The sequence below is a fragment of the Podarcis cretensis genome (genome assembly GCF_951804945.1).
Source record: "Podarcis cretensis genome assembly, chromosome: Z".
In the NCBI taxonomy this organism is placed as follows: domain Eukaryota; kingdom Metazoa; phylum Chordata; class Lepidosauria; order Squamata; family Lacertidae; genus Podarcis; species Podarcis cretensis.
Window position 1 is genome coordinate 9,363,968 of NC_137184.1, and position 22,964 is coordinate 9,386,931.

Sequence of the window (22,964 nt, forward strand, 5' to 3'; positions counted from 1 at the left end):
CTTGCTTTCTGCTGCTTCAGAGGGCAGGGCATGAACCAACAGATTCAAATCACATGCAAGGATTTTCTGACTTAGCTTTAGAAAGAACTTCCTGGGGATCAGAGCTCTCTGACACTGGAACACAGACTCCCTTAGAAGGTGGTGGACTCTCCCCTCCATTGAGGGTTTTTAAACCAAGGTGAGTGGTCATGTGTCATGGATTCTTTAGCTGCAATTCCTACATTGTAGTGGGTTGGACTAGATGACCCCTGGGGTTCCCTTCCAACTCTACAATCCTATGAATAATGATGCCACCTCCTCCCAATAACCCTCACATGTTTCTAGGTAGGCACTTGTCACTCCCCTGCATTTCTTGCATTTCCTTTGCTTTTTGTGTCTCTAGAGGCAATTGTGGGGATGGTTTGGCAAGAGCTGGTCAGAAATCCAAGCAAATGTTGTTGAGACCCCTGGTCCTGGGATGGGAAGGTCTGGTTCTAATGGCTCAGACAGGTCATCGGTGGTGCAGATCTCTGTTGGGAGGTCGTGCTTTGCCTCTGAGGGCACTCCAGGTCTGGGCAGAGCTGAACCTGGATGCAGAAATCAAGAAAACCTTTTTCAGTGGACCACAAATCCTGGAAGCTGTGCTATGGCCACTGATACTGTGGCACTGTGATCAGCTGTCCCCTCTCTTCATACTTAAGAGGCAAACTGCTCAGACCCAAGAGCAAGCTCCGAGATTGGGGACAGCAATGCAGCCTTAGGGTCAGCTGACAGAATGCTCAGGCAGGACGGTACTGCACCCTAGATGGCACCATGGAAGCAAAGCACAAGCGCTAGGGCTGGAGAACCCTGTAGGCATTGGACTACAACTCTCATCACCCTTGACCTCTGGCCATGCTGGCTGGGGCCGACAGGAGCTGGAGTACCTCCAGCAGTACTTGGAGGGGCTGCATGTTACCCCTCCGGCCCTGTGCTCAGTGGGTCAGGAGATAACTCTGGTGCATGGAAGCCACTATTAAGAGCCCCCGCCTGGTACATTAACACATTCAGTGGGACTCACCTCCAAACCAAAACGGGAATTTGTGAAGTAAGAGATTAAGTAAACGGACAGCCTTTGAAACTTATTTCATTGTCTTCTCTAAAGACAATGAAAGCTAGCGTGGTGTAGTGGTTAAGAGCGGTGGACTCGTAATCTGGTGAACCAGGTTCGCTTCCTCGCTCCTCCACATGCAGCTGCTGGGTGACCTGGGCTACTCACACTTCTCTGAAGTCTCTCAGCCCCACTCACCTCACGGAGTGTTTGTTGTGGGGGAGGAAGGGAAAGGAGATTGTGAACCGCTTTGAGACTCCTTCAGGGGAGTGAAAGGTGGGATATCAAGTCCAAACCCTTCTTCATCATCTTCTTCTAAAAAGAGAAGCCAAGCTAGAAGAAGATGCCTTCACCCCAGTATGGCTCCCCTTTATCATATACTCAGCCCAACAAGACAATGACAAAAATCAACCAACAACATACAAATCAATATGGCTAACCTGATCCAAAACACCCACCCACTCCACTCACACATGAAAACAAGGATCACCACAGCCTATCACAAACAACCAACCACACCCTAGGCCAACCCCAACCTCTCTCACCACCAAAGAAACCCAAGTGAATAGCAGAGAACCTGCACAAGCAACGCTGACACAAAACCCCACATATATTAAGTAAAACAGAAACATTGCCACCCAACCCCAACCCCAACCCCACTCACCTTTCCCCCCTCCACCTCTTTCCCCCTTTTCTTCCTAATGTCTCAACAAATGAAACTGATCTGTAATAAATGTTATTTGAAAAGAGAGAGACATATTGCACATACTTTTGTAAACCAAGAAAATATTTAATAAAAAAAAAGAGAAGCCAAGCTTCACAAATAATTCATTCCCATTAAATTACAAGGCTTCTATATGCAAACATCTAAAAAAAATACAAAAAAATACATACATGGTCAGTTTCCTTTCCCCATAATACCAAATCCATTATTATTATTACAGCTATTATATTTATTTTTTATACCCCCAAAGCTGTTTACAAATCAAATAAGGACAGCTGTATCAAATTTGCCCCAGAAGGTCAATCTTGAGGGCAGAGCTGTCTTCTAGGGCAACAGGCCAGATGAGATTCAGCAACCCTAGTCCGAAAAACAGGCAAAAGGTTATGACTGGAGTGTTTCAAGCATCAAGACGTGGGTCTGGTCTCTGCTGTGAGATCAACACAATAAACTTTGTCGTAGAGGCTCAGGGGAAGCGCAGCCTAGAGTGAGGGTGGCGGGGCCGCTGTTGGCAGGGGCAAGTCCACAGTTGGGGTTTCGGCGGCGCCTTGGACAGGGCTGGGCTTGCGGAGTTCCAGTTTCTCAATGAGCTGGTTGTAAAGCTCCTTCAAGGCTTCGCCACTCTGCCCGACAAAAACACAAGTTTTACAAAGGTGAAGAAACCGCAAAACCTGAAGCTGCTAAATCACACTTTAGCTGCTACTAGCATTTCTTTTCACTATTTCTTGTAGGCTGTCTGTTTAAACACATATACACACACTTTCAAAGGTGTGTTTACCCATCAGCTGTGTTTAGTTCTTGAGCTGGGGGACCGTGCAAAATTATGAATAAAGAAAAAGGCACCAATGAAGGCGGACCTGGAAACGGAGGAGAGAATCAACGAAACTCTCCTTCAAGAGTGGGGGAACCTATGGATCGGGGGCACTGAATGAATGCAAATTTCACCTTTGTACATGAGCTATTTTCTCTGCATCTCTTCCCCGCTCCTCTGTATCCTCCATTAAGGCAGATGTCTTGAATTTAGGTTTTGAACTCTATGGCCTGAAAGACTGCACCATTCCCTCACTCTCAAGTATATGTGGTATGGATTGCATCATGTCCTTAGTGGTACAGCATCTGCTTCATCCAGAAGTTCCTAGGTTCAATCCCTGGCATCTCCAGGTAGGGCTGGGAAAGACTCCCTGTCTGGAACCCCGGGGAGCGACCGTCAGTCCAGGAAGGCAATACTAGGCTAGATCTGACACAGAGGAGTGACAGAGACAGGAAGGTCCACTGGCGATAAATGCAGGCCACAATGCAAAGTTTGAGCTTGCCAATCAGGTAGCCTGAAGTGGTACCTCCTGGATTCAGAACCCACCTCTCACCAGTCTCAGATTCTTCCAAGGTAACAGCTCCCTCTACACCAAAGGTCTCACCCCTTTTGGGTACAAAGCAGGACGAGTGAGTGGTGTGGCTGGTGATAGTTGCGACGCCCATATAGAAAGACCTGAAACACCACATTATATCCCAGGGTGGAGTCTGAGGTTCCCCACCAGAAGTATCTGTGTCCATGTGTACAAATCCAGATACGGCTTCCAGTTCAAAGCATAGCGTGCCTTCCAAGAAAATCATTCAGGGCAAAACAAATGACTGTGGTACTTGTGTTCAATCCATGTCCCACCCACCACTTTACCTGCTTGGGAGGCTCCAGTGCCTTCTGCAGGGACTCCAACTTGGCAGGTGCCACCTTGTGATGGAGGTGAAGCAGGAGCCTCAGCACGTGTCTGTGTACATTCTCCTTCCTGTTAAGTAGCAGAAGAGATGAAAAAGCCTACAGCTGAAAGACTCTTGGCTGGGGGTTGGGCAGTCCACTCCCCAGCTGTTCCCTCTGGGCACACTGCTGTAGTGGGGAGCAGGTGGCCCTTATTGTGGAGGTCAAATCCCAAACGCTCTAAAATGGCTTGCAGAACATTCTTAAGAAAATACTAATAAAATTGAACTTTTTTTAAAAGGTAGATAACATTTATGAAAAAATACACAATCTCAGTTTAAAAAACAAAAAACAAAAAACCGCCCAACAAAACAACATAATCAGGTAGGCTTGCCTAAATAAACAAACAAAAGCTTTTAGCGGGCATTACAAACAGTAGATTGAATACAGCCCAGTTCAATGACAGCACCAGCCTAACAGGAAGGCCACTGCCTGCAAATTCTCTGACTGAGAGCCATGTGACCCTGTTTCAGAAAAGGACAGTACCTCAAGCAGGTGGGGAGGAAGAAGTCATCAAAAAGGCTAGTGCAGAACTCCTCTTGAGCAAACTCATCGCTGAGGAGGGTGAGGTTGCTGGTGAACAGGTGCAGGAAGATGTCACCGAAGGCCAGATCACTGAATGTCTCCCCTGCAGGACCAAAGCAGCAACAGAGAATCCCCAGGTGATCTTGAGAGGCAATCCTTTTTTACCAGGCACATTTCTATCCCACCTTTCTCCCAGGCAGCTCAGGGAAGAGCCAAAGCATCCACCTTGCACACAGAAGGACCAAGGCGGGATCCCTCTCTTTATGTGTGACATGGTCTAAGCTGTACTGAGCCGTATGCAACCAACTCTGAGACTGCATGCTAGCTCTCTTGTATCTGGTTGTTCTGGTTGGGCTGTAGCCAAAATCTAATCCTACTCAGAACAGACACACTGAACTTAATGGATGTGACAGACACACTGAACTTAATGGCCCATTCACGGGGGGGGGGGGGCGCATTCTACTCCAAGTAAAACTGAGTTGGCAATATCGCTTGGCTCTGCAGGCAACTGTTTGGAAAACAAAGGAGGGAGATAATAGTAATAATAAATAATAATAAATAATTATTTATACCCCACCCATCTGGCTGGGTTTTCCCAGCCACTCTGGGCGGCTTCCAACAGAACACTAAAATACAATAACCTATTAAACATTAAAAGCTTCCCTAAACAGGGCTGCCTTTAGATGTCTTCTAAAAGTTTGGCGCTTGGCACTGGACCGAAGTGTCTGGGCAGAACGGCAGATCCTTTGGAAGGGCAACTTACCAAGGGCGGGGAGCATCCGGAGAAGAGCATTCTTGTTCCTCTGCTTAGTGATGTGAAGCACGTAGTAGAGCCCAATCTCGCATGCGATCCGGTGCTCTTGCAGAAATCTAGGGTGCAAAAGAGTTTTAAGCTGCCGTTCCCCACTATTTCCAGGAATGAACAGAGTGAATTGAATTCAAACTTTCATTGCTCTGGCTACAAACATCTTTGGAGTTTAAGAGGGAACTGGTGGTGTCCCTTGCTGGTCCTACTCAGAGTAAATGCCCTTGAAAACAATTGGGAAGATTAACTCAGATGAAAGCCAGAGATTCCAAGCCCAGCCAACTGAAGGAAGCACTGGCTGCACACACGTTAGATTCACAGAATCATGTAATTGCAGAGTTGGACTGCAGGAATCACAGCGAAAAAATCCCTGACAGATGGCCAGCCAATCTCTAGTTAAAAATCTCCAGTGAATGGGTCCAGCGCTAGAGGCCACAGCCTCCTCAAATGTGGAGCAATCCCTGGAGGTGGAATGGAGCCTAAAGCTCTCTTCTGGCTGCAGCGACAGGAAATAGATAACTTCAATCAGTTATGGTCTCCCCCCCCCCAATAGCTCTCCACTTTCTCTGGCCACAGAGTTAGTTCCCTTCCTTATGGGTCTTTTCAGACACACCTCCACTGCTTTGCTTGCAAGGAGGACTATAAATGGCAAAACGCTTCAGTGTTTGATATGACTCACTTGGGAAATAAATCTGGGATTGTGGTGGGGTAAGTTGCTGGGCCCTTGTCTTCCAAAGGCAGCTTCTGATCAACGGTGAACGTGTGGTCATCCACCACGAAAGACATCAACAGTGGTAGGAACCTGGTAATCAAGTCTACTTCCTGAGGAGCAGAGAAGGAAAGTGAGGGTCAATAGACAGAAAATGGAAGGCAGGGATGGGAGGAACCTGTGGGTTTCCAAATGCTGTGGGACTCTTAACTCCCATCAGTCAGCATGGCTTAAGGTCCAGGATGATGGAAGTTGTAGTTCAGCATCTGGGTCACATGTTCCCAGCCCCTGCCCTACAGCCTGAAAACAGATGACCTTCCAAACCAATGGAGAAGCAACAGGCCCTGTAAAGCAGATTTGCTAAGTCTGGGCTGCCACTCTGAGCAACTTTTCTCATTAAGAAGCCATGCAGAAGTGTCACGTGGGGAACGGCTGTGGCTCAGTGGCAGAGCACCTGCTTTGAATGTAGAAGGTCCCAGGTTCAATCCCTGGCATCTCCATGTAGGAGTATCCCTCATCTTAAACCCTGGGGAACCACTGCCAGTCAGTACAGACAATACTGAGCTAAATGGACCACTTCCTCTGCTCCTATGTAGATTCTCTCTTCTCCCTCCTGATTTCCCTTGCTTCCTGCCCTGTCTCTCCAATCTAGTGCTGTACCTCCAGCTTGTACACAACCACATCTCCTGTCTCTGGCCTACACAATCATTACTGATGTCCAGCCCAGACCTGGGAGAAGCACTCGCAGCCATATGTGTCTGGAGTGGTCCGGCTATTCTACAGCGTGACACTCTAAGCGAGAATTAGATCTTAGGCATCACAGGCAGCTCAAAGTGATGCACACGGACACTCTTACCATTCTGGGTTCCTTAAAGATCTGACTGTCAATCATGTCCCAAGCTCCCTGTCCCAGTGTCAACATCCTCAGGAGAAGCAGTAGATCAGGGCTTTCCTGAAAATTCAAGAAAAGCAAAGTAACTCATCATCACCTTTTTCAAATCCTGAAGAACTTTTAGAGTCCTGCAGGATATCAGATCAAAGGCCTTCTTGTTGGAAGGGAAGAGCATCTTTCATGCACGTAAAGGTCCCAGGCTCAATCTAAAGCACCTTCAGGTAGGGCTGGAAATGTCCTCAGCCTGAAATCCTGGAGAGCAGCTGCCTGCCAGTGTAGGTAAATGCTGAGCTAGATGGACCAATAAGGCAGCTTCCTATGTTCCCATATAGTCCAGCATCCTGGATCCCACAGTGGTCAATCAGGCCAGACCCCCATTCTGACTACGGACTGCTATGCAAGACTTCTGCACATTTCACTTGGCAACTGGGGGAGATGGAATGGTACACTCTTGTGGGGGGTGTGGGTTGTGTGGAGCTGTATCCTGGGGCCTTCAGTTGCTGACTCTATCTGGGAGACCATCAATGTCTCACTCACCCTGGGTAACATATCCTGCCCAATCAGTTCTTGCAGGTGGCGGATGGTGCTCAGAGCCAAGGTGTTGATGGCAAATGGATCACACAGTATCATGGATAAATCCCTGTTGGGGTAAGGTGGACAGAAGGTAACAGAACATCAAACACGTAGGCCCACAACTGAAATAGGTTTGCTCACACAAAATTATTATTCTGGCTCCTTTTGAAAGCCAGAAAGTCTGTCAAATAATAATGATATTATTGTAGCCATCTATACATGTAGCCTTTGAAAATACGGAAGAAGATCTCTCTGTAAATGTGAATGTTACCAGGCGTACCTTCCATTTAATTAAACAGGTATTGCAAATGGGAGTTCTCAGACTCCTAAAAGGACACTTTTTAATCACATGTAAATGAGCTTTCTAAAAAGAGATGCTCTGCTGGCTTCTCAGCGCCAGCCTACTTATGGACAATCAATGATCTTCAGCTAAAGGCCTACAGGTTAGATTGCTGCAATGCGTCATACGTAGGGCTGCCTCTGAAGACAGTTCAGAAACTTTAGGTAGTGCAGAATTCAGCGACCAAGTTGCACACCACAGCAAGATGGTTTGAGCATATTACACAGATCCTGGTCTGACTCCACTGGCTACCAATTAGTTTCCGGGCCCAATTCAAAGTGCTGGTTTTGACCTATAAAGCCTTCAATGGCTCAGGACTGCAATACCTCAAGGACCACCTCTTCCCATATGAACCTACCCAGACCCTGAGATAATCTTCTTAGGCCCTTCTTCATGTGCCTCCTCCTCGAGAGGTCCGGAGGGTGGCAACACAAGAACAAGCCTTCTCTGCAGTGGCTCCCCATCTGTGGAATGCTCTACCCAGGGAAGTTCGCCTGGCGCCTTCATTATACACCTTTAGTCACCAGGCAAAAACATTCCTTTTTAACCAGACCTTTGGTTGATCTGATTGACATCCTATGCCCTTTTAAAACGTGGGGTTTTTTCCCGGGGTATCATTGGGTTGTTGTTTTTGATTATATATTTTGTGGCTTCATATTATGATTTTGTTCTGCGAATCACCCTGAGACATTTGGGTATTGGGAGGCACCGTATTTTTCGCTCTATAGGACGCACCTTTTCCCCTCCAAAAATGAAGGGGAAATGTGTGTGCGTCCTATGGGCCGAATGCAGGCTTTCGCTGAAGCCTGGAGAGCGAGAGGGGTCGGTGCGCACCGACCCCTCTCGCTCTCCAGGCTTCAGGAAGCTATCCACAAGCCTTGGGAGCCCATGGGAGTTCCCGCTGGGCTCCCTAGGCTTGCGGATAGCAGCCTGCACCCCGAATCCTGGGGCGCGCTGAGCAGCACGCCCCGGGCTTCGGGCAGATATCCGAAAGCCTGGAGAGCCCTCGGGAGTTCCCACCGGGCTCCCTAGGCTTGCGGATAGCAGCCTGTTCTGGGGGCTGGGTTCGGGGGAAGCTCGGGCTTCCCCCGCCCCAGCCCCGCGCCTGGGAAGGAAATAATTTTTTTTCTTTATTCCCCCCCCCACTAGGTGCGCCCTATAGGGCGAAAAATACGGTATATAAATTCAATAAATACAGCTCAAACACAACTCCTCTCTAACAGTGGTGGCCTTCAAGCTGTGGTAGGACTCCTGCTTCTATCAGCCTCAGCCAGCATGGCCAGTGGGCAGGGATGATGGGAGCTGTAGTCTCTAGGATGTTAAGTTCAGCAGAGGGAGGCCTCTGGGTAGTTCAACCTCTCTCAGAAGATTTTGCTATGCTGCCCCTTTTCTCCTTCAAATGTCATTTTCCTTTTCCTTTTCCTAATCCTAACTACTTGATTTCCTTTTTTCTTGACAAACAAGCTGGTTTGATGTATAATGATCTTGGCTACCAAGTGTAATACTGTAATATTAATAAAAATATTTTTAAAACTAAGTAGTTTAGGGTGGTGGCCCAGGGGAGGGCATCATTACGGCAGCCCTTACGTTATGGAATTCCCTCCCTGCAGAGGTGCAGCTGGTACCTTCATCATACAACTTCTGGCAAATGCTGAAGATTATTATGTATTATTTGTTCAATTTATATACCACCCTTTATCCGAAGATCCCGGGGTAACATACAACATTAAAAACATAATTACACAGAATAATAATAATAGAAAAAACACAGAGAAGGGCCTTGGAAGACAAGCATGTGGTCTGAGTCAGTTTGTAGGGGAGAGGAGGTCCTTAACGTATTGAGATCCTGAGCCTGGAATTGGACCTGGAAACTAATTGGCAGCCAGCGCAATCAGGCCAGGATGGGTATTATAAGCTCAACTCATTTAGCCCAGGTGAGCAACTTGGCTATCAAATTTTGCACCTCTTTATCCTGTCCTTTGACACACGATATGTGTGTTTTTTCCAGCCCCCCCCCCCAATATTCCTGTGGCTGTAATCTGTTATAACCATTTTTAATTCTGAATTTTCAATTGTTGTAACCTGACCTGGGATTTGTTGGTGAAGGGCATTAGTAATAGTCCAGGAATATCTGCTGGAGTCACAAGTTGCCCTTTCCAAAACACGTTACTACCAAAACAGGTGGTGGAACATTGTGCCTTCCCCTCAGGAATATTTCCACTCCTACCACAACCCTTTTCAAAATATTAATTCCTTTAACACCCAGTCTCAGATTCGTGTGGGTAACTCAAAACCTGGTGAACCCACACTATGAAATCTGTTGGTGCTAATTAAAGGCGTTTTCCCCACTCTCTATGAAAATGGCGTGACACTCTGTACAGCGAAAGAAGGAAGGCTGGATCACCTGATTTGCAATGACTTACCCCAGGACTTGCTCTTGCCCTTTCTTCACTCCATCGAGGAAGCCTTGCAGCTCTCTGGCCCTCTTGTTGTCCACAAACCTCTCTCTAATGCAGGCATCCAGGCACCAGGTGAACTGCCAAAGAAGGGAAAGGTTCAGCACACTCTGTGAGGACACTCACCCTTAGAGACACACAGATTAATTTCCTTTCCTAAGGAACAGACAAGAGACCATTGCAGCAAGTTTGTGAAACAGGGGGTGGTGCCAACATGTGGTGCCATTGAGCATGGTGGCCTTCTCAAGATGCCCACAAGGCCTCTGAAATTTTCTCTTTCTCCATACTGTGCATTTTAAAAAACAACCATCTTCTTCCAATACATTGCCTCCTACTTAATAATAATAAATTTTTATTTATACCCCGCCCTTCCTGGTTCAAAAACCGGGCTCAGGGTGGCTAACAACAAATTTAAAACACTCAATTATAAAAGCAGCATAAAATACAGTTTAAAAACATGAATAACAATAAAATTCAAAAATCAATTTAGGGGAAATAAGCATTAGATAACCCCCAGGGCTAGCTGGCTGAATTGGTTCTACTTGGGCCAGCGAGGAGACAAGGGGAGAATTAGCTGTGGGGTCTCAGAGCAGGTTACTTGTCTTTTCTCTGAACTAAAAAAGCCCCAAATTTATTTATTTATTGTTTATAAAAGTATTTATGTACTCTTCCATTAAAAAATATCAACATGGTTTTCAACAGTAACACAAAGAATCATATAAATCGTGGGAAACCAGACATCAATTAACCACTGTGGAAAGATGTGTTCTGAACTGTCTGTATTGGCCTATTGTAACATTGCCTCCTTGGGGAATTGCTCCACCCCTCTGAAAAGACAAGGAGGAGTTAAGAGGTCTTGTTTCTAACTGGGGGTACCCCCCACAACTGCACGCACCCGAGTCCTTGCACCCATACCTTGTGACAGGGGTCAACCGAGCAGATCTCGCTGATATCTAGGTCATGCAGGGACATCAAGAGCTCTGCCCGCAACGTGCAGTAATGGACATTACGTGTCCGCAGGAACAAGGTCCGCAGGAACTGCAGCACCATGTCGTAGAGTTTCACGTTCTTCCCAATCATTTGGGTGAGCTTCTGGACCACCTTCAATCCCAAAGACAGAAACATGAGGCTGGAGAATCACCCAAACGTTCTAATGGGGGACACTGGGGCTTAAAATCAGGGCAGCAACGTTGAGTCATTTAGGTTCTCTCTCAGTAGGGAATTTGAACCCAGGTCTCTCCCCAATCCTTGTCTAGTGCTCTAGTTCTCTATATCACACTTTTTGAGATTTGGCCCCCACATCACTCTGCAAGCTTCAGTGCAGAGCACAAATTAGTCATTTAATTTTTAACAGGCCATCCTTCTAATCTAACTCAATAACATCACAGCAGCATATATAACCTTCCCTCACTGCATTTTATCCTCACAACAACCCTAAGAGGGAGGGTAGCCTAAGTGAGATAGGAACTGGCTGAGAGTCACTCAGGGAGTCTTGAGGTCGAAGGGATTGATATTTGATCTTTCAAATCTTGAGTCTGATACTAGGGCTCACCAGTTATTACAGGGCTGGGGAACACCCAGGGCCAAATGCAGCTCTAAGCTCTATCTGGTCCTCAGGACTCTCTCCAGGCCACACAGATACCAGCCATGCCCCTCTCCCCAGGCCACACCCTTCAACTGGCTCTGCTTTGCACCCTCGATCGCTTCTACTTGGCTGGAACGCATCTCTGAACTCCGATATAGCCTTTTGCTTGCACGGATGGAGGACAGAGCTGGGGTGTGAGTGTGTGCACAGAAACAAACCTACTATGCAAAGGTAAAATTCATTGCTCCACCCACTTTTGCCTCCTACCCTGCCCACCACTAGCAAGTGGCCCCCAGAAGGCTACCTACAAGAGAATTTGGCCCATGAGCTGAAAAAGGTTCCCCACCCTCGATTTATTAAAATAAACCAGTTTCCCACGCCCAGCCTCAATGCTCAAACCAATGCGCTGGGTGCTTGGACTTCACCTCGCCTTGGCGCCTCATTTTGGGAGTAGGGCTGAAGAAGTTGTGCAGGACAGAGAGGTCACAGCTGAACAAGGCATTTTCTTTCTCCAGGATGTACTGCTTCAGCAGAGGGGACACCTCGTCACCAAACAGGGCCTGGTTATCCTGCCAAATCTGACGCTTCACCTCCACGGCACATGCTTTGTACAGGTCCTTGTCAGCCATCACCAACTTCAGCTTCTTGTCTGGCACCTGTGGCCAGACACACAGTTAGGAGAGAATTTCAGTGAGAGTTAATCATAAGGTTGGTCCCTTCATGAGACCCTGGTAACAGCATCCTTTGCATTTAAGAGCTGGCATTTTTATCATAATGCGCTTTCAACACCCCAAATTAGTTATTAATATTACTTAAGGAAACTTGTTGGCTGACTTTCAGGAAAGAGGGCAGGGCTGCCCAATTCCTTTTGTTCCACCTCAATCACTGAGATCTTCTGATGGAGTTTGTGGAGACTGACCCATCTCTGGAACATAATCAAGCTGAGTAGGTCCAGTAACTCAAAGAACAAACTTCTTTGCCCTCTTAAACAATCCAGTAGTAAAATCAGCAGCAACTAGGTCCCTGAAAACCTTCGAAAACCTTCTCCTAACAACAAGGGACACGGTAAAGGGATGGTATCCGCAATATACAAAATACTATTCCAAAATCCCACAAACTCCCTAGACACAATCAAAAAACAATGAGAGGATGACAAAGGCTACAAGATTAACCCCACTCAATGGACCAGAATGTGGTCTAAACTCCCCTTTAAATCCATATCAACAAAAAGAAAAGAACTCACTTTGAAAATCACCTACAGGTGCTACCTAACACCAAGAAAACTAGCACTAATATGCCCAGGAACCTCACCAAAATGCCGGAGAGGGTGCACTGCTACAGGCACATATATCCACATGTGGTGGGTGGGAGTGTCCCGAAATCCAACTATTCTGGACAACAGTCATACGAGAAATATGTAAAATAACCAAGCAAGTATTAGAAATCACCCAGAAATGGCCCTACTAAACATCTTCCAAGACAATAATGCCCACTTACACCACAAAGAACTCATAACCCACCTACTCTTAGCAGCCAGAAACATCATAACCAGACACTGGGGAGACCTGTCAGGAATAAGCATGGACCAATGGTACCAAATAGTATAGGAAACAGCCTTACTAGAAAAATTAACCAATAAGCAAACTGACACGGGGACAAATAGAAGAAGATGCCTTCACCCCGGTATGGCTCCCTTTTATCACATACAGAGCCCAACAAGACAATGACGAAAATCCACCAACAGTATACAAATCAATATGGCTAACCTGATCCAAAACACCCACCCTACATGAAATCAAAGACCACCACAGCCAACCACAAATGAACAGCCACACCCTAGCCCTAGCCCAACCCCAACCTCTCTCACCACCAAAGGAACACAAGTGAACAGCAGAGAACCTGCACAAGCAACGCTGACACAAAACCCCACATATATTAAGTAAAATAGAAACATCACCACTCGACCCCACCCCCACTCATCTTTCCCCCCCCACCTCTTTCCCCCTATTCTTCCTAACGTCTCAACAAATGAAACTGATTTGTAAAAAAAAAAAAAATGTGTTACATGGAAAAAAAATACGAGAGAGAGAGACATTGCACATACCTTCGTAAATCAAGAAAATCTTCAATAAAAATACATTAAAAAAGAACAAACTTCTTTATAAAAATATTTTAAAGTTCTATTAATGGAAAGTTAGAGAGTTAAAAAAAGTTTTATGGTAACAGCACAAAGTAAAGTAACTTGGAAGCTTAAAAAACACCAGAGCTTTCTTATCTGGCTAACAACTGAACAAACACTTACGCAGCTACGCAGAGTATCAGTTTTCAATTCAGCAGCATAACTACAGCACAAGAAGGAAGATAACCCGTCAGATTTAAGCAAAACTGGCCCCAATCCCATGACTTGATGCAACCAATCATGATGCTCAACTGATGGAACCTTCAAGACAGTGAACTCCCACCCCTCCTTATCTTGAGGGAGGAACCACCTGCTTTCCATCAATTTTAATTCTCTGGCCTTGGAAGAGTAATAAGGGGCACCTGCGCCTGGCAAAAACTGGTCTTTGTAATACACACACACACGTTTTTACTGTTAATGTTACTGACTTTTTATTGTAGTTACTGCTGTATTTTTTTATGCGATGCAATGCCTTGTTATATTTTCTATGAAAGAAACTTCTTGGCTGCCTTTCAAGACGTCCCAGATATATTTGCAAAGCAGATGCTCTAGAAGAGTCACAGCTCAATGGTAGAGCATCTGCTTTGCACACATAAGGTCCCAGGTTCAATCCCCAGAATCTTCAAGAAGGGCTGGGAAAGACTCTATCCTGAAATCCTGGAGAATTGTTGCCAGTCAGCATAAACAATACTAAGTTAGATGGACTAATTCAACCAGACTCAATATAAGGAAGCTTCTTATGTTTCTGACCCGGAGCTACAATCCATCCCCATGAGAATACAGAATCCTAGGCCGAATACCAATTTCTAGGCATAGGCAGCCTTCCCCAAAATCAGGCAATGCCAAATATTGAATGCTAGTGATTCAGTGTACCTTGGGCAGGTGTTTCATGACACACATCACCACAGGTTGGATTGATGGCGCCTTGACCAAGGGAAAGCTCTTCTCCAGGAGGTCTTCCAGCTTCTTGTATCTGGACGAGAGAGGCATGCAGAACATGTTTAAGGTAAAGGGACCCCTGACCATTAGGTCCAGTCGTGACCGACTCTGGGGTTGTGGCGCTCATCTCGCTTTATTGGACGAGGGAGCCGGCGTGCAGCTTCCAGGTCATGTGGCCACCATGACAAAACCGCTTCTGGCGAACCAGAGCACCGCATGGAAATGCCGTTTACCTTCCTGCCAGAGCGGTACCTATTTATCTACTTGCACTTTGATGTGCTTTCAAACTGCTAGGTTGGCAGGAGCAGGGACTGAGCAACAGGAGCTCACCCCGTCACGGGGATTCGAACTGCCGACCTTCTAGGCTCTGTGGTTTAACCCACAGTGCCACATGTTTAGCACTACTACAAAAAAAACAAAACAGGAAGATGTCCTTCCCCACATAAGTATTCCAAACATACCTTTCATCAACCTTTCCTTCAGAGGCAATGGCTGAGACCCTCTCCAGCAGCTTCTCCCTCAGCTCGTCAAACACAGACTGGTGGAACTCAAGCCTGGGGGTGCCGTGAAGGTCCAGGAATGGCAGGGCGGACTGAAGAGTGGGCAGGAGGATGCCATTTTCTGTCTGTCAATGTCATACACAAACTGTGTCAAGGTAGCATGCTGCAGATCTCATATCTCTAAAGCAAAGGGTGGGAATCTCTATCTGGCCCTTAGAATTCCTGGGTCCTTATGGCAAAGGGTAGGTAATAAATTATTACTATCTGGCAATGCCTCTTACTTGCCTACATATTGGAGAGGGACGTTCAAATGTGTGCAGAAACTAGTCTACTGTACAAAGATAATTTTTACAATTTTTGTTCCACTCAGTTTTGCATCTGGCCCTGCCCACCACTGGCATGTGGCCCCCAGAAGGTTGACCAGAAAGGAAAGCGGCCCTTGGATTGACAAAGTTTCCCACTCCTGCTTGAAAGAGACTTAATTGTCAAGAAGAAGAGGAGTTTGGATTTGATATCCTGCCTTTCACTCCCTTTAAGGAGTCTCAAAGCGGCTAACATTCTCCTTTCCCTTCCTCCCCCACAACAAACACTCTGTGAGATGAGGGGGGCTGAGAGACTTCAAAAAAGTGTGCAAGGTCACCCAGCAGCTGCATGTGGAGGAGTGGAGACGCGAACCTGGTCCCCCAGATTATGAGTCTATCGCTCCTAACCACTAGTAGGACCTATTCCTAGGTAAGTGTGCCTAGAATTGCATCCCAAAGCAATTTTTGCATACTGGGTGTTTGTTTGTTTTGTTTTGCATTTAAAAACAACAACAACCGGGCATGGCCATACGGCCGTTTCCTACGCGAGAGCGTGACTGCACTCTGCACATGCTCCGAGAGGCACCTTCCTTTCTTTTTTATACGAGGCTTGCGCGGGAACACAAAGATGCAACCACACCATCTCTAGCCGGTGCCTCCAAGGTTAAGCCTCCAGGGCCACGGGAGGGACGGAGGGAGGCCCACGCACCTGGAACTGCTCGATGGCCTTCAGCGGCTCCGTGCAGTTGGTCAGCGTCTCTTTCAAGTCTTCCCCGTTAGCCACTCCGAGGTCCTGCAGCCCGGCAAACATGGCGCAGCACCCTCCTCTTTGAATGGGGTCCGCCCGCCCCCTTATGCCTGGGTCTCACATCGCAACCGGCCCCCCAGAGCGCCGCGGAGCACTCCCGTAAGGCGTCCTCCCGCAAACCGCTCCTGTAGCACAAAGGGTTCCGCTCTGGGCGCAGGCTGAAGGTAGGTCTCTCCACGCATCCTTCCAAACTCTGCGAAGGGGACTGCGGCAAGGTCTTGAGAAGGGCTCACTCTTATAACCACGGTACAACGGAACCGGTGCTTTTCACTGCTAGTAATTGTTCCGTGGCTCCTTCTGTATATGCTGCCCATCTAACCCAAGTTCTCTGGAATGCTTCCAGAAACAAACACAATTCGGAATAAAACCTTGAAAAGACAACCTTCCTCTGATCTCAAACGCGCAGCCTTATTAATGTGGATTTTCATGAGCTGCCAAAAGAGTAGGATGACGGTGTTTTGTTGGCGTGACATACACATGCTTCCTGTGGCTGGTGGGTGCATCAGAAATACAGCCTTAAAATACAACCGTCATCTTTTTTTCAAACACGCAGCCTTAATGTGGATTTTCATGAGGTGCCTCAGAAGTAGGATGGCAATGAATAGTTCCCTTGGTTAGAGCGTGGTGCTGATAATGCCGAGGTTGCAGGTTCGAGCCCTATAGGGGACAGCTGCCTATTCCTGCATTGCGGGGGGTGGGGGGTGGGGGTTGGACTAGATGATCCTCAGGGTTCCGCCCAACTCTACAGTTCTATGATGAATGTTTCATATGTGTGTTTTTCTGTGAGACACACACACTTCTTGTGGCTGGTGTGTGGAATGGCAGTGGTTGTGGTGAAGCAAGTAATGAATTGTAGGTGGTGCTATGTATGATTTTGTTAATGGTATAATCTAGTTATATTTTTTTAATGTGTTGCAAGTTGCTTGGAGACTTTTGAGTAACAAGGGAAAGAACTAACAAGCGACAATGAAAGTAATTAGTTACGTAAATGTTTACATCTTGCATATATAGGAAGTCTGGCAATGTGTTTGCATTATTTATTTATCCTACAAAACTTATACATTTCTTGACTGTAGTAAACCCCCAAAGCGGTTTACAACAAGAACCATATAAATTATTTAAAATATTAATATTAAATATTATTTAATATTTTAAATATTAACATTAAAATACAAAACAAGTACAGAAAACACGTGAATGTTTTTGCCTGGTGTATAAAAATATGCAGTGAAGGTGCCAGGCAAAACTCACTGGGGAGAGAATTCCATAAACGGAGAGCCACTGCGGAAAAGGCCCATTCTCATATTGCCACCCTCCGGACTTCTTCTGGGGAGGGCACACAAGTTGGGGCCTCAGATGGCGATCAAATAACAGTTAAACTAATTATTTGAAAATTACAATGCTTAATATGGAAACAATCTTTTAATAAAAAATAAAATTAAAAACAATGGAAGGAGGGACGGATTTCAGAAGGGATTTGAATATAGCAGATTGTCAGATGTCACTATGCTACACAGCAAAGGCAATCTCCCTCACACCATTTCCAGGCATTCTCAATACAGTCAGGGCTTTTTTTCCAGCCGGAACTCACTCAGTTCCAGCACCTCTTAGGTGGGTGCCATTGCTATTCTAAGAGAAGGTAGGAGGCGTTCATGGTGAGTTCCGGCACCTCATTTTCTAGAAAAATAGCACTGAATACAGTATTGTTCTATTTTGAGTTGCTATTGGTGACAATATTTTTAATGTAATTTTTGTGGGTTTGCCACCATGCCGAGCAATCCTAGCCAGAAAGGCATATCTCCTGTGTCAGTTAAGCAGTATCCTAATTGCTCCTAGCTGGGGCAGCATAGATATTTCTTAATCACAGAATCGTAGAATTGTAGAGTTGGAAGGGACCATAAGGTTCATCTAGTTGCAGGAATTTTTTGCCCAACATGGGGTTAGAACCCATGACTCTGAGATTAAGAGTCTCATATTCTACCAACTGAGCTATGCAGATATATCCCTTTGCACCCTTCCACTGACTTCTATGTGATGCCTTGTGGGCTGTGTTCACATCATATGCATATGGCACCCACCTAGCCCCTCTAGGAATCTTGGGAACTGTAATTTGTCCTTCACAGAGCTACCGTTCCCAGTACCTTTAACAAAACTACAGTTCCCAGAATTCTTTGAGGGGGAATATACAGTGTGCACACTTTTGGAGGACCACTGAATAAAGAGAGCTAGGATGAAGAATTACAGTGGTACCTCAGGTTACATACGCTTCAGGTTACATACACTTCAGGTTACATACACTTCAGGTTACAGACTCCGCTAACCCAGAAATAGTGCTTCAGGTTAAGAACTTTGCTTCAGGATGAGAACAGAAATCATGCTCCAGCGGCACGGCAGCAGCAGGAGGCCCCATTAGCTAAAGTGGTGCTTCAGGTTAAGAACAGTTTCAGGTTAAGAACGGACCTCCGGAACGAATTAAGTTCTTAACCTGAGGTACCACTGTAGAAGTAAGTGAGCTCAACGGGACTTAAAGGTAAAGGTAAAGGGACCCCGTAGGAATCTTGGGAACTGTAATTTGTGCTTCACAGAGCTACCATTCCCAGTACCTTTAACAAAACCACAGTTCCCAGAATTCTTTGAGGGGGAATGTACAGTGTGTACACTTTTGGAGGACCAGTGAATAAAGAGAGCTAGGATGAAGAATTACTTTTTCCATTGGGATAGTCGCTCCATCCCCTCAGTCATTTTGAATGTATTCGGATAAAGAACCATCAGAAGGGAGAGTACCAGAGGCCTTAAATTCAGCCATCAGCAGTCAACTCTAAAGCACAGTCTGAGCAGGTACACAGATCACCTGCTCACAGCCTTGCCAACTGTCTATTTTTACTTTCATTATAGTCATTATCATTTCTTTTTTTAAAAAAAGAAAAAAAAGGTGCCAGTACTCACGATGAAATTGTTACATTAAGTGCCACACTTTTAACATTTGGGGCAGGGGATAAGGATGCCAGTACAGCGTACTCTTGAGTAAAAGGTAAAGGGACCCCTGACCATTAGGTCCAGTCACAGACAACTCTGGGGTTGCGATGCTCGCTTTATTGGTTGAGGGAGCCAGCACGACTAAGCCGCATCTGGCTAACCAGAGCAGCGCATGGAAACACCGTTTACCTTCCTGCTGGAGCGGTACCTATTTATCTACTTGCACTTGACGTGCTTTTGAACTGCTAGGTTGGCAGGAGCAGGGACTGAACAACGGGATCTCACCCTGTTGCGGGGATTCAAACCGCCAACCTTCTGATCGGCAAGCCCTAGGCTCTGTGGTTTAGACTACAGCGCCACCCGTGGTACTCTTGAGTACTCCCAGGGGAAAAAGCACTACTCAATATTTCTAAATTTTCACCTTATTTACACATTAGCACATGCAGACTTTATGCAAATCTCTCTTTTTGGGGGTGTCATGTCTAAGCAGCCACCCTTGATGCACTCCTCTATTCTACCACTCTATTCTACCAAGGCCCCTTTTAGGCTCTGTAGAATCACCAGTGCACAACATCACGTCTGACCATTGGCCTAGAACAAAGTGGAGCACGCCAGGCATCTGGGATGACCCTGAGGACAAAGCACATTTCAGGCACAATGAGGTGGGGAGAGTGGTTTTCCTCGTGACACAGAGGGGCTGGGGAAGGGAAGGCCTTTAGAAATATTAATAATCCTTCTTTCGAAGTCTGTTTAACAAGTGATTTATGCCTAGTGAGATTACCTTCGTTGTAACTAGTCTTCAGTGCTTTATCTTCTTTCCTTCCTTCCTTCGTGTCTATGTGCAAATTAGGAGCACTAATAAATATTTCATGGCAAAATTCACAAATTAGGAGACTTGGATACAATAGATTGCTGTGCCTCTCCTCTCTCCCCCTGCCCCACTTTTTTTCTTTCGACCCAGAGGGCAGGCGTGTTGGATTGATGAGCCCTTCCACTGAACCAGACGGCTGCTCAGCTCATTTGGAAATGGGGGGAGGGGGGCAGTCCAGACAACACAGTATCACTCCCTGCTTCTCCTTTGGTGTTTTATGCAGCTCTTTTGCTCTCCTTTGGAAGTGTTATGAAATGACATTGCCTTGTGTAATTCAACCAGTAAGAATCGGTGGTCTGTTGTTCTGTATTATTCACATGACACCTTTGATTCAATAGACACACAGGTAAAGGTGCCACAGCTGACCTGGAGTCTCCAGGTTTGCCTGCCTCCCTCCAGGCGGCAGGTGGACGGCTGCAAATTACTTCATAGACCCTGCTGGAAGGAGGTCTGCTCCTTCCCATCTCCCAATTAACCTCATTTGTTAGTCTTTGTGTTTTCGTGTGTGCAAATAGCATGCCCTCAGTGACTGTTGCTAATGCTTAATGTGCCATGCTGAACGACATCACCGGTGGCTGCTCCATGAAATCACCAGGGGTCGCCCCAAGACGTTGCTTTGGTGGTGGTGGTGGTGGGACAACCACATTGAGTCCCCCCCCCCCTACAATCAATTGGTCGATACATTTTATGAAATAAATATAATCACTGGGGCCAGCCCTCCACCTCAAGTCTGACCCCTGAAATCTCAGGCTCTGGAATGCACCTTTCCTGGCAATCTTACACACAGGTAGTGGGTGGGTGGGCATGGTGGGCCAAATGTGGCCCTCCAGGTCTACCTGGCCATCAAGACCACCCCAGGACATGTCCCTTGCTGCTCCTGTTCTGTGCCCCCTGCACCGTGATTTTACCTGGCAATGGGAAGCAAACAAAACCTGATAGCAAGCTCTTGTGTTCAGGTCCTGCTTGTGGGTTTGCCATCGGCATCTAGTTGGCCACTGTGGGAACAGGACGCTGGCCATTGATCTGGTCCAGCAAGCTCTTCTTATGAACAGCTGTGCCTGCCCAGCTATTCAATAGGAGAGCATGGGGTGTGGGTCAATTGTTGAATCAATTGTTGGACAACATGGTGATGGTGACAGGTAAGGCTGTTTGTCACTGAGCTCTGTAGTCTGTTCTAGTTTTAGGTAAAGGTAAAGGTACCCCTGCCCGTTTGGGCCAGTCTTGCCAGACTCTAGGGTTGTGCGCTCATCTCACTCTAGAGGCCGGGAGCCAGCGCTGTCCGCAGACACTTCCGGGTCACGTGGCCAGCGTGACAAACTGCATCTGGCAAGCCAGCACAGCACACGGAACGCCGTTTACCTTCCCGCTGGTAAGCGGTCCCTATTTATCTACTTGCACCCGGGGGTGCTTTCAAACTGCTAGGTTGGCAGGCGCTGGGACCGAACGACGGGAGCGCACCCCGCCGCGGGGATTCGAACCGCCGACCATACGATCGGCAAGTCCTAGGTGCTGAGGTTTTACCCACAGCGCCACCCACGTCCCTCTGTTCTAGTTTTACTTTGTTTTTATTTTGTTTTTGAATATATATATTTTTATTGGGGTTTTTTAACATATCATTTCCAACAATCATAGAACATAACTTCATATCCTTTTTTAAAAAAAATATAATGAATTTTATTAGTATTTTCCACACAACAACACGAAAGATATCAAAAGATAACAATACACAACACACAAAAATCAACATTCGGAAACTAATATTCTTGCAATATTTCAAATAATCCTCCTTACAAAACTTCTTGCAGTCCTACTAGCATAATCTGTTCGTTACCATTACTTTTCAAATAGTTCATATATTTACTCCAGTCTTCTAAGAATCTCTGGTCCTGTAGATTTCGAACCCTTCCTGTTAATTTGTCTAATTGTGCATAGTCCATCAATTTCATCCGCCATTCTTCTTTCGTCGGTAATTCTTCTTGCTTCCATTTTTGTGCCAAACTTTGTTTTTATTTTTAATCGTTTTAAAGTTTTAAAGACAGTTGGCTCAGTAGTTAATTGCTACATACAGGCAAGGAGCATATCTGCCTATATCACGGTGCTGTGCCATGCCTGTGCTGATTTCTTAAAGGAAACCTTTAAACCTACCAGTTGTCAGAATATTCTAGAAGAAACTTGAAAATGGTCTTGAATATGTTGCTAGGCAATGGAATACAGTGGTGCCTCGCAAGATGAAAAGAATCCGTTCCGCGAGTCTCTTCGTCTAGCGGTTTTTTCGTCTTGCGAAGCAAGTCCATTGACGGCTTAGCGGATTAGCGCTATTAGCGGTTTAACGGCTTTTAGCGGCTTATCGGCTTAGAAAAAGGGGGGGGGGAGAAAAAAAAACCTGCAGGAACTCGCAAGACATTTTCGTCTTGCGAAGCAAGCCCATAGGAAATTCATTTTGCGAAGCACCTCCAAAACGGAAAACTCTTTCATCTAGCGAGTTTTCCGTCTTGCAAGGCATTCGTCTTGCGGGGCACCACTGTATATGTGTGTGTGACCAGTGTAAAGTTTTGTAAATAATAAAGACTCTGAGAAACAGAACCAAATGGTGTTTATTCCTGCAATGGGAATTTCACTAAGAGATAGCTGGAATGCTGCTGCTTCTGCTATAAAGAAGTAAAAGATGCAGGAAACTTTCTGTAAAAGGAACCCTGCTGCAGAAAGAAATGAAAACCCAAGAATAGATACAGTGGTACCTCTGGATGCGAATGGGATCTGTTCCAGAGCCCCTTTCGCATCCTGAAGCGAACGCAACCCGCGTGTGCGCAGGTCGCGATTTGACGCTTCCGTGCATGCACGTGATGTCATTTTGAGTGTCTGCGCATGCGTGAGCGGCAAAACCCGGAAGTAACACATTCCATTATTTCTGGGTCGCCATGGAACATAACCTCAAAATGCTCAACCTGAAACGACTTCAACCCA

The 22,964-nt window shown here is 46.3% G+C and overlaps 1 protein-coding gene across 2 annotated transcripts; it reads right to left on the bottom strand.

The window, feature by feature from the left end:
* Positions 1-1,838: 1,838 nt before the first annotated feature.
* NELFB (negative elongation factor complex member B) lies at positions 1,839-16,254 on the bottom strand. 2 transcript variants are annotated; one of them, XM_079962118.1, is made up of 13 exons: positions 16,055-16,254; positions 15,005-15,168; positions 14,478-14,577; positions 11,851-12,081; positions 10,756-10,941; positions 9,808-9,920; positions 7,009-7,111; positions 6,436-6,531; positions 5,550-5,692; positions 4,829-4,935; positions 4,027-4,168; positions 3,463-3,571; positions 1,839-2,413 (listed from the first exon to the last, which is right to left on the bottom strand). In XM_079962118.1, the coding sequence occupies exons 1-13, from the start codon at positions 16,154-16,156 to the stop codon at positions 2,273-2,275; spliced, it is 1,737 nt and encodes a 578-aa protein (XP_079818244.1). In that variant the 5' UTR covers positions 16,157-16,254; the 3' UTR covers positions 1,839-2,272. The 2 variants fall into 2 exon arrangements, with proteins under 2 accessions (XP_079818244.1, XP_079818245.1); XM_079962119.1 differs by lacking the exons at positions 14,478-14,577; positions 15,005-15,168; positions 16,055-16,254 and adding an exon at positions 13,728-14,463.
* Positions 16,255-22,964: the final 6,710 nt, after the last annotated feature.

Coding starts and splice junctions, on each gene's coding strand:
- NELFB (XM_079962118.1), bottom strand. CDS start 16,156: ATGTTTGCCGGGCTGCAGGACCTCGGAGTGGCTAACGGGGAAGACTTG. Junction 12,082..14,477: donor TCATGAAACACCTGCCCAAG/GTACACTGAATC, acceptor GTCTGGCCACAG/GTGCCAGACAAGAAGCTGAA. Junction 4,169..4,828: donor CCGGATGCTCCCCGCCCTTG/GTAAGTTGCCCT, acceptor TTGGTCCTGCAG/GGGAGACATTCAGTGATCTG.